The sequence below is a fragment of the Cataglyphis hispanica genome, chromosome 17 (genome assembly GCF_021464435.1).
Source record: "Cataglyphis hispanica isolate Lineage 1 chromosome 17, ULB_Chis1_1.0, whole genome shotgun sequence".
Classification (NCBI taxonomy): Eukaryota; Metazoa; Arthropoda; class Insecta; order Hymenoptera; family Formicidae; genus Cataglyphis; species Cataglyphis hispanica.
This window is the reverse complement of record NC_065970.1, coordinates 4,740,507-4,756,132: the sequence shown is the minus strand read 5'-3', so window position 1 is coordinate 4,756,132 and position 15,626 is coordinate 4,740,507. Positions and strand designations below refer to the sequence as shown.

The following is a 15,626-nucleotide window of genomic DNA, read 5'->3' as shown; positions in this document are numbered from 1 at the left end:
TGGGAAAAGAAGAGTATTTAAGAAAATATCTAGGAGAGAAATGGAAAGAGGTAAGTAAGGCAGTAGACTCGGATTTGTACATATATATTTATGGTAATTTATATTTAATATTGTATTATTTATAATTTGTATTATTAAGATATCGGAATCCGTGGCCGCCCGAAACAACATTTTTCTGCGATTGATTCGTTTTTTAATACACTTTGCTCACGGATTTAAACGCTTAGCCGAGATGATTTTCACTCTAAGAAATAAATGCAATGTCAATAAAGTTATAATCTAACTCGATTAAAAATTTTATATATATAATAAAAATTAAATTGTCGTGACTTATACTTTTTAGTTATTGATTATACTGAAGTGAGTGGCTGGCGAATTTTTTACGGTCGCTTTGTGTTTCGCTTTGTGTGATGTCTTGTTTGGCTTGCAGTTTTGTGTGACGAATGAAAAATTCGATCGCGCACTATGACGAATACAAGTAAACTGTAAAGAAGTGATGATTCAAATCTTGCGAGCTTTTCTTTTATTCACATTCTTTCAGTTTACTGTAATTTTTTTTAAAAATATAGATCCTTAAAAAAAAGAAAAAATCCTCTAAAATGAATTAAATGAATTAAATGTTGTATTAATGTCCTCAAACGGTGGAATGTTTCTCCTACTTTTCGCATCTTTATGATGAATTTGATATTGATTAAAGGTCTGTTGAACATTTTCCTGACTTTTGCGCACATGATCCTGAGATGAAAAGTAAAAGTCTTATTTTTCAATGATTTTCCTCAATATTTAGACGGTTTTTATTAGATATTTTTATTAGATATATTGCAATGTGATTTTATCATCTCTTCAATGTTTCTTTGTTGTTTTGTTTCGGAAAATGTAATCGTAAAAAATATCTATTAATACTTTAATTTTTGTAATTAATTTTTACGTAGGAAGATATGGACGCAGTTTCTTATGTTTTTGCACATGCATTTAATTATTTCACATATTATTTTTTTAAACATAAAAAATATTTTCTATTTAAATTTTGATATTTCAATTTACTATATCTCTTAATTTTTACTATGGCAAAATTTTTTAGAAATAATTCGGTAATATTTATATGGAAAGGTTGACTGCTTTTTTGCAAAATAAAAATCATTTTCTATGCGTATAAAGATGCTATGTACCATCGAATATTATACTTTTGAAAAATATAATAAATGTATATATACATATATTAATGTAAATATGCAAATACACATAAGTTGTTTCTTACGCTGTGAAGCATACATAATTGTCATGATTTTTAATCTCTTATCCAGCATAGTTAGATATAAATGAAAAGGATGACATAATTATAAGATATATGTATACTTATGAGATGTAATAAAATAACTTTCCCATTTTCAGTCTATTCTAATAAACTTAAAAAATTATAATTGTCAATAACATATTTTGTTTATTCAATACAATTTTATATGATTAATTACTCATTTTATGATAGGTATATACCTAACCTGCAAGAAAATATAGAGAAATACAAGAAGAAAATGTACAAAACAGAGAAGTACAAAAAATGTTTTCTATATTAAAATTTTTAATTGGAGATTACGATTCACGAGTTGATTCGCGTTTCTCTCATACTGCCCTTCCTTGAGATGGCGTTGCTCATATGCTGGATATCAGACTTGATGGCAGCAGTTTTTTCAAATATATATATATATATATATATATATATATATATATATATATATATATAGATTAAAATGTTGAGTCTCAGCGTAGATCATTACTGTGGGAACATTAGAAACTTTAGATTGCGGAGAAATTAATAAAAATTCGTCTCTATCCCCTCTTTTCTTTCAAATAAAGTATTCTTGAACTTTTATCATGTTTTTAAAATAAATTATCTAATTCATGATAAATACCAAATTGCACAAAATATTGTGCAAACGAAGCCCTTTTAATTTTACAATTTTACAATTTTGTGAGATTAAAGGATCAATTTTATATGGAAGGAAATTTAATACATGTGTACATTTGATATATACAGATACATTCATTGTTAGATAGCTTTGGAAATGCGATGGAAGTCGATGCAAGTGCAATTGCCTTTTTTATCAGTAGCAAGATTCATTCTGATGTTTACGGTCGCAGTGAAACTTGACTTTGGACAAGAACGTCACGTCGATCTGAGTGAATGGCAATTAATTAATTAAAAAAAAGAAAAATTTTATTTTTTCAAAAGTGTTATATAAGATATTGTAAATAATATTTATTTAAATATATAAATATTAACTTTTGTGTACATTCATACTCCAAACTGTATATTATAAACGTCATTCGTTTTTTGTGCGTGTATGTGGTGCATATGTGCGTTTCTTTTTTGTGAGACACATATGATGTATATGACATATATGATGTATATATTTATCATAATATAATTAATATAAAAATGAAATAAATATTTATTTTTGGAAGTTTGTTTGGAAAGTTTGTGTAAAAATTCTTGAACTTATATTATTTCATAAATAATGCAACAAAAAAAAGTAAAATCAATATCATTATGGTAATGTATTGATTCGTTCCTCAACATTTGTCGATATTATATATTTTCCTTTTCGTGAAAAGCAAATCATAACCGATTTGTATGCATAGATAATGTATCTGTACATTACTCCTCTGTAGAATACATAACGGTGAAGTAAGACACTGATGTTTTTATTAGCTGCAATAAGATAGATCTTCTATTACATTATTAATGAATTTTCTCTCTCTAAATTAGTTCTATAATTTTTACCGAGGCAAAACATTCCAAAGATCCCACAAATATTCCGACATTGAGATTACAAGCTTTGCTGCTTCGTAGCAGTATAAAGAGTATCATCTTCTGTGCGTGTAATGATGCATTATACCACTGACTATTGTATCTATGAAATAATCATTAGATAAATGAGTGATGAACAGTGAATAATCAATAATGAAAAATATATATATAAAATGTATGGGTATGTTTGTATACACATATAATTGCGTGAACAATATATCTATATCTTACGCTGTGAAGTATACGTGATTGTTGTGATTTATTATTTCTTGCCCTATATAGTTAGCTACAAACAAATATAAAAAGAGAGCAAATGAACATAACAAGTGGAATAAAATTGCTTCATTATCTCCAAGCGATGCATTTCGGAAAATCTAAAACATCATTATAGTAGTTTTATAATTTTTTTAATGTACAATTAATTTACATAAGGATAAAATAATATTAAAGAATAATAAGAAATACGAAGATATAATTCACATGTTAAATTATTTTTTCTTAATTTAATAATTAGCACTATTTGATATTTGTTTGATATTATCAATTATTTTAATTTATTTTTGAATGGATTTTAGTCACTTATTAAATTCAAATTCTTTAAATTTTGGTTATTACAAAGTGGTAGTGATATAAATGTTTGTTGTTCAAGAAGAAATTTCAAAAACTCAAAGAAAAAACTTACTCCAAAAAGATTCAGGCTGAAAGAACTCACCGTACATATTAATAATAAAAAGTGAGAATATTTAATATTAGAACTTGTATTTTTGCAAAACCTTTAAGAAAAATAGGATGTAGTTACAATGTTTACAATATAATTGTTATCTCATGCATACCAACTTCATAATCTTGTAATGTATTTCGACGGCGTAAAATATCTTTTTGTTATAAATCATAATTTGATTCTTCAAGTTAATATTTTTAGACATTTTGGTCGTCATTATTTGCTCCACACGGTAACTATGATTAATATATTTGTTGTAAATATGCAATTCTTTTAAAATTGTATTTACAAATTTAATCAAACAAATAATTAAAAATTTTGTTTGCAATCATTGTGCTTATTTCTAAATTCATTAATTACCTTGTAATTGTAAGCATTCCACAGATGTGTATAAACCATCCTATGATCATCGTTCCCATTCCTAGCCACGTAGTCACCCCAATACAAAACGCTGCGTTTGTATGCAGCAAAATTAAGTAAAAATATTTTTCTTGATCGATAAAGTATTCAGTCATGATTTGTATTGTCTGACTCTGTAGTTGAGACTCGTTTATGTAGAAGACACTGCCAAAAATTTGTGGCCAAATAGGCAGTAAAGTGATAATAAACATCCAGCATATCCCCAACACTAAGAACATATAAAAGAAATAGTTATACAAATTGTTCTTTTTATGTTCTATAATGTATTATTTATGCATAATATTTTTTCTCCCAAATTTTGCTGTTTTTTGAATCACTCTTCTGTTCTGAGCTTTTTTTCGACTTTAAAATTTTGTTTATTTTTAATATGATAATAAAAATTAAGAGTAAACATATTATATATAGAATGTTTTTTAGGCTATTAAAGCAAAAAATTTTAAGAAATGACTTTTTGCGAAAATTAAGGGAGGTTTTTCATATAAACATATACTTTCTATATTCTTTTCTGAGAAATTACATTTCTCCAGAGAGGGAGATGAAAATCATTTTTTTTTCAAATTTTGCACAATTTACAAATAAAATTTGGTGGACATTTTCCATTAAAAAACTTATTTATATTTTTAAAGTTTCTGTATCATTATAAGGGGATAAAACTTTCAACCTCTCTATTCAATTTTTAATAGAACTTTTTAACGGACCGAAATGTGATCATCTAAAAATATATGTTAGAAAGAAGTATGAAATACATACAATCATCTCCTGAAACAAACGTCATCGTTACATATGTATATATCGGTTATTTACAATATGATGTTGTGATTAATGTTAATACGATCATGAAAACAATAATCATAAAAATGGTGATTAACAATGCTTAAAAAAATAAAAAGAGAGAGGTTAATGTGGCAGCTTTAATTAATTTTGATATCCAACTCAAATATTGAAATCAAATTCAAGTTTAAATTTATCAATTAATTAAAATTTTTTAATTTTTGGCAAGATTTTTATTATAGAAAATTTACTTAAAAGTCGCAAAATACAGTGGGTAAAGCAGATGCGATAAAATTAATTAATTCTTAAATAAAATTATTCAAAATTCTTAATTCCCTCACAAAAAATATCCGAGAACTATGAACAGAAAGAACAATCGCGTTCATTCTTTACAGTTCTTTACATTCAAATCTTCTCAGAACGATTTAAACATCTTTTTAACAAACTTACGAGATTATCATATACCGGTTTTGATGAATTGTGTGATTTTGTCAAAAAGATTCAATTTCTAAAGATTCATGCAATAACTTAGTGTACAAAATTTTGCATAAAAATTGCGTCGCCTTACATTGAACAAAGTTTTGTAGACAACAGAAGAAAAGGATTCTCAAACATTGAAATCAAATAATAGAAACTCATCTCAATTTATTACAAATCATAAACTTGATGCCAATCACGAGTTTTATTGCGATGAAATTGACATTTTGGACGGTTAAACTCTGTTCTGTAAAAGGCTGTTCTCCGAAATGCTGTTTAATAAATGGCAGAAGAGTGGCTTGAACCAGCAAAGTGATACAAAGGGTTTACATCACGCATTTGCGATTATAGAAAACTTGTCAAACATTTAATAAAAAAAAAGAAAAGAAGTTGACTTAGAAATTTAAGTTTAAATTTAGATTCGAAAATTAAATTTGTATTTAAAAAGTAATTAATTTTGTCGCATTTGCCTTGTCCGTAAAAACGTACATTTTTAATGCACATTACTTAATAAAATTTAACGATAATAAGTTCCTGCATCGAAGTACCTGCTTTGGCTTTTATTTGCCAGTTTCGCACTTGGTAGTTTTTACTTTGAGCTTATTGTTTTATTAAATATTTAATTTTTTTCACGAAACATACTCAACTTTATGGCATAAAGATAATCGATAAGAAATATTGTCTTACATATGAATATAATTGTACATTGTCTGAAGTAATGTCCATACTTTTTGAAAATAGCAACTTCGTTTTCATCTTTTAACTCATTATAGAAATACTGTAGTTGCTGCAATATATTTTTTAGCTATAATTAAAGTATTAATATTTAATATTGTTTTGAAAATGTTAAAAAAAGATGTGAAACATAAAATTTATTTGTTTTTGAAATATTGATTTATACAAATTGATAAACAATTAACTTACATGATGACCGTTGATCCAGAACATATTGTAACTAAATATGGCAATACTAAAGAATGTTGCAGAAGAAAAAATTTTGATATAATCAGCAGTACATTTTGCAATTGTCAACGCTGTCAACTACAATGTGTGAATTTATTAAATAAATTGCATAAGAAATTTGTTTATATTTATACAGATTAAAAAAATAATTTGCTTTGTAAAAATATGTAATAACTACAATGTATGTAATATATAATAACTTAATAAAGATTTAGTAATTATCTATTACTTTTTGCAATATAAATGATTATTAATAATTAAAAATAAAATGATCATATCTAAAACTTTGATAAAATCGAGTGTTTGCTATAACTTGTAATGAAATTTGTATTACATATTTTATAATATAAATACAAAAATGTACATACCTGAAATATAACAAAGCTTATCAAAACACCGAAACATAAAATTGCCTGAAATTTACGAAATTTTGATTTTTCATTTGGCCATAAGCCGATTGCGAGTAGGATGATCCGAGTGAGATTAAAATGTTGAGTCTCTACGCAGATCATTATTGTGCGAGTGCAAAAAATGAACTGTGGAGAAATTAATAAAGACTTGCTACCATTCTCTCTTTTTTCTTTTTAAAATAAATATTCTTGAATTCTTACCGTATCTTTAGAATAATTTGTGACATAAATTACATAATTTAGAATAAATATCAAATTGTACAAAATATAGTGGAAACAAAATTTCTGTAAATTAACAATTTTATAAAAAGGAAGCGAGAAATGAGTAATTTCATACAGAGAAATACATTTATCATGTAACTTATTGATCGAAGTCGGCGCAAGCGCAATCGTCCTTTTTTCAAGTAACGTAGGTTCACGTGCTTCATTCTTGTGCGTGCGCTCGTGGAAAGAGCTTGTCTTTTTAGAAGAACAGAGTCGATCCGCTTTATATATGCTGTCTATTAAATTATCGGCATCAAAGTATAAGATACCGAACTGTATTCAACTTTCTACAATTTGTAACAAACAACACTGAGTAACTGTTACACTTAATTCAAATACACATGCATATTCTGTTTTATGTTATATATTTTATGTTATATATTGTATCTACATTTATTGCATATTAGATTTTTTGTAATATATTGCTTATTGTTTTATATGAAATAGAAATTTATATTACTATGCTCGTTCAAAAATATACATTTTAATTCTATATACATTTGTAAAAAAATTAACTGAAAGATTATTTGTTTCAATCGTATTGTTTTTCAATCGGATAATTCTGATCGTCTGATTCTGAAAGTTTTGGGGAAGGAGAAGATGAAGAATGATTGCATAAGAACAATTGTGGCTAGCGAAGAAAATGATCTCGAGAAAAATTGATACAATTCAGTGGGAAAAGAAGAGTATTCAAGAAAATAACTAGGAGAGAAATGGAAAGAGGTAAGTAAGGCAGTAGACTCGGATTTGTACATATATATTTATGGTAATTTATATTTAATATTGTTTGTATTATTATGATATCGGAATCCGTGTCCGCCCGAGGCAACATCTTTCTGCGATTGATTCGTTTTTTGATACACTTTGCTCATGGATTTAAATGCTTAGTCGAGATGATTTTCACTCTAAGAAATAAATGCAATGTTAATAAAGTTATAATCTAAGTCAATCAAAATTTTTATATATGTAATAAAAATTAAATTGTCTTGACTTACTTTTTAGTTATTGATTATACTGAAGTCAGTGGCTGGCGAATTTTTCATGGTCGCTTTGTGTCTCGCTTTGTGTGATGTCATGTTTAGCTTGCAGTTCTGTGCGACGAATACAAGTAAACTGTAAAGAAGTGATGATTTAAATCTTGCGAGCTTCTTTTTTATTCACATTCCTTCAGTTTACTCTAATTTTATTAGAAAGGATCCTTAAAAAAAAGAAAAAATCCTCTAAAATGAATTAAATGAAATAAATGTTGTATCAATGTCCTCACTCGGTGGAATGTTTCTCCTACATTTTGCATCTTTATTTATGATGAATTTGATATTGATTAAAGGTCCGAATATTTTCCGAACTATTGTGCACATGATCCTTTGCTGCAAATTAAAAATCTTATTTTTCAATGATTTTTCTCAATATTTAGACGGTTATTTTTATTAAATATTTTGTAAGATGGTATTACCTTTTCCTATGTTTCTTGTTGTTTTGCTTCGAAAAATATTATCGTAAAAAATATTTATTGATACTTTAATTTTTGTAATTAACTTTTATTTGCTTAAGGAAGATTGACGTAGTTTCTGTTGTTTTTCTTGCGATTATCACTATAGATATATTGTTGGAAAGTACTAAGAATCGCGAAAAGTGATTTTTGTTTCTGCTCTGCACTCCCGCGCGAGCGATGCGTCAATGGTAGACGTGATAGGAAATCGATGTACGATCGATGACGCCATCTGGCGAGTTGCTCGCAGCGATCGGGCAGGCGTGTATCTTATCGCTCACTCAGCGATAAGCTCTCGTCACAATATATATTTACTGATAAATGATAAATGATAAAATGTTTAAAGATTTAAGTGGTGCAAGATGTTCTATTTATCAAATGATATATTTTATTTGCAAATTGATGATTATCGCCGCAATTCTATAGAAGGAAGAAATTGTAGAGTTAAGCAGGACGTAACAGTATGTTTCATGATAAAAAATAGATATTTATTATCAAAAAAAAAAAATAGATCCGATAAGTTTTATTATTATTTTTATGTATCTTTTCCTGGAAATAATTGATATTTAAAAAATTTCTTATTGTATGCTTATACAATTGAATTTGTATCTCATAATCATAAATTCATTATACACAAATATATACGGCATCACGAAAATAGTTGTCTTCATATGTAACTGGGAAAAATATAAGTTGTTATTGAAACAAAAAAAGAAATTTTTCTTCATTAAAAATCTTAACTTTTGACATGAATCTGTGACGCTCTGTTTAAATAGATTATTATGCGTGAATAAAATATAACATTAAAATATGACTGACGTATTGACGGCATGAGAACACCGAAACAGCGAATCATGATGCCGAGAAAGGCGCGTTCCCTTATCTCCTCTTCATTTCTGTCGATAAGATCCGCACTTATATTCGTCCGCATTTATACGTTTTACGTCTCGTACGACGGAGTCATACGTTTGTATACTATAGTTACGTCGCAATGGAAACATTTTCGTTCTTATTTTCGTCGCCTCTTGGGCTGTTACTAACCACTCTGATCATTATCGGCGTTTTAAAATTTGTTTCACTGGTTCATCGTGCATATTTTTACTGGAAAGGTAAAGGTGTTCCTTATCTGCCTGATTCATTGAGGTCTCTCGTAATGGGTTGGAAGGTGTTTCTGCGTCGTCTGAGTTTTACCGACAATAGTCTTTTTGTGTATAATTACTTCCCAGACGCTAAATATTGTGGAATGATGGAATTTGCTACACCTGTTGTGCTTCTGCGCGATCCTGAACTGATCAAGGATGTATTAGTGAAAGACTTTGAAATTTTCCACGATCATCGTATTTTCATGGATGAAAGTCTGGACCCGCTATTCAGTAAGAATATTTTCTTCTTACGCGGAGATCGCTGGAGAGAAATGAGAAACACGTTAAGTCCCTCTTTCACTGCTAGCAAGATGAAGATTATGTTTGATTTAGTATCAAAATGTTCTCGTGAATTCGTCAATTACTTGGTCGATCATCCGGAACTGTATGATGCGATTGAAACGAAGCAAATCTTCAGACGGTACACCACTGACGTAATCGCTACAACGGCTTTTGGCATAAGCGTGAATTCTATGAAAAATCCAAATAACGAGTTCTATGCAAAAGGAATAGAAACCAGCAAGGCTTTTAGCGGATTTCTAGCATTGTTCAAGTTTATGTTTATGCGTGCGTTTCCGCGTTTTGCCAAGATGTTTGGTATGACGGGTTTCAGCTCAAAGTTTATAGCCGAGTTTTTCAACAGGATTGTTGGAGAGACCATCAAAATTCGAGACGAGCAAGGTATCGTCAGGCCGGATATGATTCACTTATTAATGCAAGCTCGAGACAAAGATGGTCCCAGCGTTCACAAATTGACATTGGATGACATTGTTTCGCAAGCTTTCATCTTTTTCTTAGCCGGTTTTGACACATCCTCGACGCTGATGTCTTTTGTTGCTCATGAGCTAGCGGTTAATCGAGATATTCAAGATCGCTTGCGCGAGGAAGTGCAGCAGCATGTCGGCGAAAATGACGAGATTTCTTACGAATCGCTGTCGAAGATGATTTATATGGATATGGTAATTAACGAGACGCTTCGAAAGTATCCACCAGCGATCTTCATCGATAGATTTTGCAATAAGAGTTATGAGTTGCCTCCGTCGCAGCCAGGTTGCAAGAGCTTAACTGTCGAATCTGGTAGCATAATGATGATATCCGTTTATGGTTTACATCGTGATCCCAAATACTTTCCGGACCCAGACAAATTTGATCCCGAACGATTCAGCGAAGAAAACAAAGACAATATTGTTCCGTATACTTATTTACCTTTTGGACATGGACCTAGAAAATGTATTGGCAATCGATTTGCTCTAATGGAGACCAAGATTCTGATAGCTCATCTTTTGCAAAAATTTATTCTAAAGAGAACGAAAAAAACTGTTGAGCCTGTTGTATACGATAAAAATGAATTCAATTCGACATCAGAAGGTGGATTCTGGATCGGTTTGGAGAAAAGAGAAACATGATGAGCTTGTATATGAAATGTAATTATTTTCTGATAATTGAAAAGGATCATTGATGCATTTATAATTTTTTGGAAATATTTAATCGTTTATAATTTTTTAGTTTTTGAAGATGGTTGAAGTCTGGGATCTATCTATGACACATCATTGTGCCATTTGAATGTTACATAAATTTAATATTTTGTATATGTTATTGTTCCATTTTTATTGCATTATTGCTGATAAAAATTGATAAAATGAAAATTATGATGTGTGCTGTGTATCATGACCTTTTAGGCTCTTGACTTTATTCGTTCATATGGTGGGCTTTAATGACTTACATAACTTGTATTTATGTCAGCAAGTAACAGTAGAGACGATCTAGTAGAAACTTTCATTTTGGATATGAGAAAAAATCTTATATCACTGCGCAAATATATTTTATTATTCATTTTTTATTAGTTTTAACATATTTTTCTTTTCTTTTTTCTTATATTAACTCGAATCACGTTCTTTATAATTTATAAAATTAAACATTCTATTTGATATTTTTTGAAATTCATATTATTATATAGTTAACAGCTTTGGGGATGCCTTTAGAAACATTGTAAAAAATGTAACGTTTTTAAATGATATTTTTTATAATCAATATTTCTTAAGTGTAACAAAATTGAAAAATTATTATATATACGAAATTTTGTAACTATTGATTGTGGTAATAATATTAAAGCATTGAAAAATTTCCAACAGATTATGAAAACATTATTTTGTTGCTTTGTCGTTGTACGAGAATAATAAGATAAACTAAAAGTAAGTATATAGTGTGTCCGAAGTCAATTGCATCAACCGTCAGGTAGAGCAGATAAAACTGAGAAAAAAATCGTGTACCATTTTTTTCTATAATGCTTAATAGAAGAATTATTATTGAATGAAGTCTGGCTATTCAGCGCCAACCATTAGCTGGACGCACGTCAGAGAGCCGCGCGTCTGGCATGTGTGCGTGAGCGTTCAGTTGTTTACAGTGCCTGAAGTGCGTCTGACTAAAGATCGGCGATGATTGGCCAGAATTTATTCAATACTAACTCTTTTATTAAGCATTATAGAAAAAAATGGTATAAAATTTTTCTCAGCTTTACTTGCTTTACCTGCACACGACGGATAATGCGATTGATTCTGGACATCTTGTATATGTTGCAACAATATTCAAATTTAGAAACTAACAAATATAATTTATTTTTTATTGTACATATCAAATTTGTATGTTGTGTATATATTTTATTTTTCCTTCTTTATTTTTTATTATTTTTATTAAATACTTATAAATACGTTGATGTATTTTTTTTTCTCTAGTTATTATCAATTTTCTTTAATCATTAAAAAAGTTTTTTATTAAAATTTCGCATATTTTGCACGAGCGTTTTAACTTAATTTAATATTTATTAACTTAGAAAAATTTGCTTCAAAAACTAGTGAATATTCAGATTTGTAAAGTAAATAATACTTACTCGAAATAATGTTTAACATTCAATTTTTTTTACTCTTACTAATTGATACTTTTTGATTATATGTTGTCAGAAATTTGGCATTTTGTTTATTCTCAAAAGCTAACTTTATTTAATCTATAATCCGCTTACTTTAGTTAATCTATAATCCGCGATAAACTTCAAGATAAAATTCAGAGATATCAATTTATAATGTTATTTGTACTCGTATATAATACAGAAAACATTTCAAGAAATAAAATATATAGGGTAGTCACAAATGTTTCGGGCAGGCTTTAAGATTTTATAGGAAATTTAATTTTGAACAAAAGTTTTCTATAAACATGGATTGAAAAATGCATCCTTAAAAAGTTAGCGTCCAAAAATCTCTGAAATCACGGTTTATATATTTTTACAAATATTTTTATACATTTGAAACTGGTTATCTAAAATTTTATAGAACGTACAATTATTTTGATCTTGTTGAGAAATAATTTAACTTTCTTTTGTTTTAATACTTTTTCTTAAAAAACGTATATTTTCTCTGTTATTTGTAAAAGTATAAAATTGTGATTTCAGAGGTTTTTGAGCACTTTTTAAGAAAGCATTTTTCGATCCATATTTATGGAAAATTTTTTGTCCAGAATTAAATTTCTTATAAAATTACAAAGTCTAATCGGAACATTTAGACCCATCCTGTAAATTCATTATACACAAGTATACTTGGCGTCATAAAAATAGCTGTCTTCAAATGCAAAGGCATTTGATGCTGAATATAATTCAAATTGATTATGATTACAAAAAATTATTTGGAATGTATTTTCATGTGGAAAAAATATCATAAGTTGTTAGTGTACAGAATCGGGAAGAGAAATTTTCCTTTATTAAAAATCTTAATTTTTGACAAGAATTTGTAATGATTTAAATGAATTATTGTGTGTAAGTTAAAACATGACTGATTTATTCCGCGCGAATACTGACGCAGCAATTGATATCGAGGAAGGCGTTTTTTTTTCTCCCCTCTTCGTCACGATAAGATCCGCGCTTATACTCACTGCATTTTTATTGTACGTCTCGTCCGACGAAGTCATTCGTTTGTACGCTCCTCACGTCGCGATGGAATCATTTTCGTTCTTATTTTCGTCGCCTCTTGGGCTGTTACTAACCACTCTGATCATTATCGGCGTTTTAAAATTTGTTTCACTGGTGCATCGTGCATATTTTTACTGGAAAGGTAAAGGTGTTCCTTATCTGCCTGATTCATTGCGGTCTCTCGTAATGGGTTGGAAGGTGTTTCTGCGTCGTCTGAGTTTTACCGACAATAGTCTTTTTGTGTATAATTACTTCCCAGACGCTAAATATTGTGGAATGATGGAATTTGCTACACCTGTTGTGCTTCTGCGCGATCCTGAACTGATCAAGGATGTATTAGTGAAAGACTTTGAAATTTTCCACGATCATCGTATTTTCATGGATGAAAGTCTGGACCCGCTATTCAGTAAGAATATTTTCTCCTTACGCGGAGATCGCTGGAGAGAAATGAGAAACACGTTAAGTCCCTCTTTCACTGCTAGCAAGATGAAGATTATGTTTGATTTAGTATCAAAATGTTCTCGTGAATTCGTCAATTACTTGGTCGATCATCCGGAACTGTATGATGCGATTGAGACGAAGCAAATCTTCAGACGGTACACCACTGACGTAATCGCTACAACGGCTTTTGGCATAAGCGTGAATTCTATGAAAAATCCAAATAACGAGTTCTATGCAAAAGGAATAGAAACCAGCAAGGCTTTTAGCGGATTTCTAGCTATGTTCAAGTTTATGTTTATGCGTGCATTTCCGCGTTTTGCCAAGATGTTTGGTATGACGGGTTTCAGCTCAAAGTCTATAGCCGAATTTTTCAAGAGGATTGTTGGAGAGACCATCAAAATTCGAGACGAGCAAGGTATCGTCAGGCCGGATATGATTCACTTATTAATGCAAGCTCGAGACAAAGATGGTCCCAGCGTTCACAAATTGACATTGGATGACATTGTTTCGCAAGCTTTCATCTTTTTCTTAGCCGGTTTTGACACATCCTCGACGCTGATGTCTTTTGTTGCTCATGAGCTAGCGGTTAATCGAGATATTCAAGATCGCTTGCGCGAGGAAGTGCAGCAGCATGTCGGCGAAAATGACGAGATTTCTTACGAATCGCTGTCGAAGATGACTTATATGGATATGGTAATTAACGAGACGCTTCGAAAGTATCCACCAGCGGTCTTCACCGATAGACTTTGCAATAAGAGTTATGAGTTGCCTCCGTCGCAACCAGGTTGCAAGAGCGTAACCGTCGAATCTGGTAGCGTAATGATGATATCCGTTTATGGTTTACATCGTGATCCCAAATACTTTCCAGACCCAGACAAATTTGATCCCGAACGATTCAGCGAAGAAAACAAAGACAATATTGTTCCGTATACTTATTTACCTTTTGGACACGGGCCTAGAAAATGTATTGGCAATCGATTTGCTCTAATGGAGACCAAGATTCTGATAGCTCATCTTTTGCAAAAATTTGTTCTAAAGAGAACGGAAAAAACTGTCGAGCCTGTTGTATACGATAAGACGGAATTCAATCCGACACCTGAAGGTGGATTCTGGATCGGTTTGGAGAAAAGAGAAACATGATGAACTTGTGTATGAAATGTAATTATTTTCTGATAATTGGAAAGGATTATTGATGCATTTATAATTTTTTGGAAATATTTAATCGTTTATAATTTTTCAGTTTTTGAAGATGGTTGAAGTCTGCGATCTATCTATGACACATCATCATTGTGCCATTTGAATATTACATAAAATTAATATTATATATTTTATTGTTCTGTTTTTATTATTTCTATTTTTATTCTATTTTTACGTTTTTAAATTGCTAATGAAGAATAATAAAGTGATATAGAGAATATAATGATGACTGTGTATTGTGACCTTGTAGGCTCTTAACTCTATTTGTTCATATTGATGATCATTAACGACTTACGTAACCCATATTTGTGTCAGCAAATAGCATCATAGAGACGTTTCTAATAGAGATGTTTATTCTTTATATGAAGAAATTTTATTACTGCATATATTTTGTTTTTTATTAGTTTTAAGATATTTTTATTTATTTCTTTTTTCTCATATTAACTCGAATCATGTTTTTTGTAATTTGTAAAATTAAACATTCTATTTAATATTTTCTGAAATTGATATGATAATGTTAATAGTTAATGTGATTTTCGGGATGCCTTTAGAAATTTTGTAAAAATA

At 29.6% G+C, this 15,626-nt stretch overlaps 2 protein-coding genes and 1 long non-coding RNA gene across 7 annotated transcripts; 1 reads left to right on the top strand and 2 right to left on the bottom strand.

Annotated features, from left to right (window-relative positions):
* Positions 1–2,656: 2,656 nt before the first annotated feature.
* On the bottom strand, positions 2,657–6,707 carry LOC126856018 (uncharacterized). Its single transcript, XM_050604177.1, has 9 exons — positions 6,530–6,707; positions 6,123–6,239; positions 5,886–6,003; positions 3,891–4,158; positions 3,647–3,766; positions 3,492–3,582; positions 3,041–3,183; positions 2,783–2,912; positions 2,657–2,710 (listed from the first exon to the last, which is right to left on the bottom strand). Exons 1-9 carry the CDS (start codon positions 6,671–6,673, stop codon positions 2,657–2,659), a joined length of 1,185 nt encoding a protein of 394 aa, XP_050460134.1. The 5' UTR covers positions 6,674–6,707.
* A 942-nt stretch (positions 6,708–7,649) lies between these two features.
* On the bottom strand, positions 7,650–8,605 carry LOC126856034 (uncharacterized). The gene is made up of 3 exons (XR_007688320.1): positions 8,289–8,605; positions 7,831–8,202; positions 7,650–7,740 (listed from the first exon to the last, which is right to left on the bottom strand). It is a non-coding gene; the product is annotated as an uncharacterized LOC126856034 (long non-coding RNA).
* A 652-nt stretch (positions 8,606–9,257) lies between these two features.
* On the top strand, positions 9,258–15,282 carry LOC126855969 (cytochrome P450 9e2-like). 5 transcript variants are annotated; one of them, XM_050604100.1, is made up of 3 exons: positions 9,269–9,439; positions 13,570–15,020; positions 15,103–15,282. In XM_050604100.1, the coding sequence occupies exons 1-2, from the start codon at positions 9,316–9,318 to the stop codon at positions 15,000–15,002; spliced, it is 1,557 nt and encodes a 518-aa protein (XP_050460057.1). In that variant the 5' UTR covers positions 9,269–9,315; the 3' UTR covers positions 15,003–15,020; positions 15,103–15,282. The 5 variants fall into 5 exon arrangements, with proteins under 5 accessions (XP_050460058.1, XP_050460060.1, XP_050460057.1 ...); XM_050604102.1 differs by lacking the exon at positions 9,269–9,439 and adding an exon at positions 9,450–10,516 and having other exon boundaries at positions 14,647–15,020; XM_050604101.1 differs by lacking the exon at positions 13,570–15,020 and having other exon boundaries at positions 9,258–10,890.
* The last annotated feature ends 344 nt before the right edge of the window (positions 15,283–15,626 follow it).

Coding starts and splice junctions, on each gene's coding strand:
- LOC126855969 (XM_050604099.1), top strand. CDS start 13,281: ATGACTGATTTATTCCGCGCGAATACTGACGCAGCAATTGATATCGAG.
- LOC126856018 (XM_050604177.1), bottom strand. CDS start 6,673: ATGATCTGCGTAGAGACTCAACATTTTAATCTCACTCGGATCATCCTA. Junction 3,583..3,646: donor ATACATTACAAGATTATGAA/GTTGGTATGCAT, acceptor TTTTTCTTAAAG/GTTTTGCAAAAATACAAGTT. Junction 3,184..3,491: donor TCAGCCTGAATCTTTTTGGA/GTAAGTTTTTTC, acceptor ATGATGTTTTAG/ATTTTCCGAAATGCATCGCT.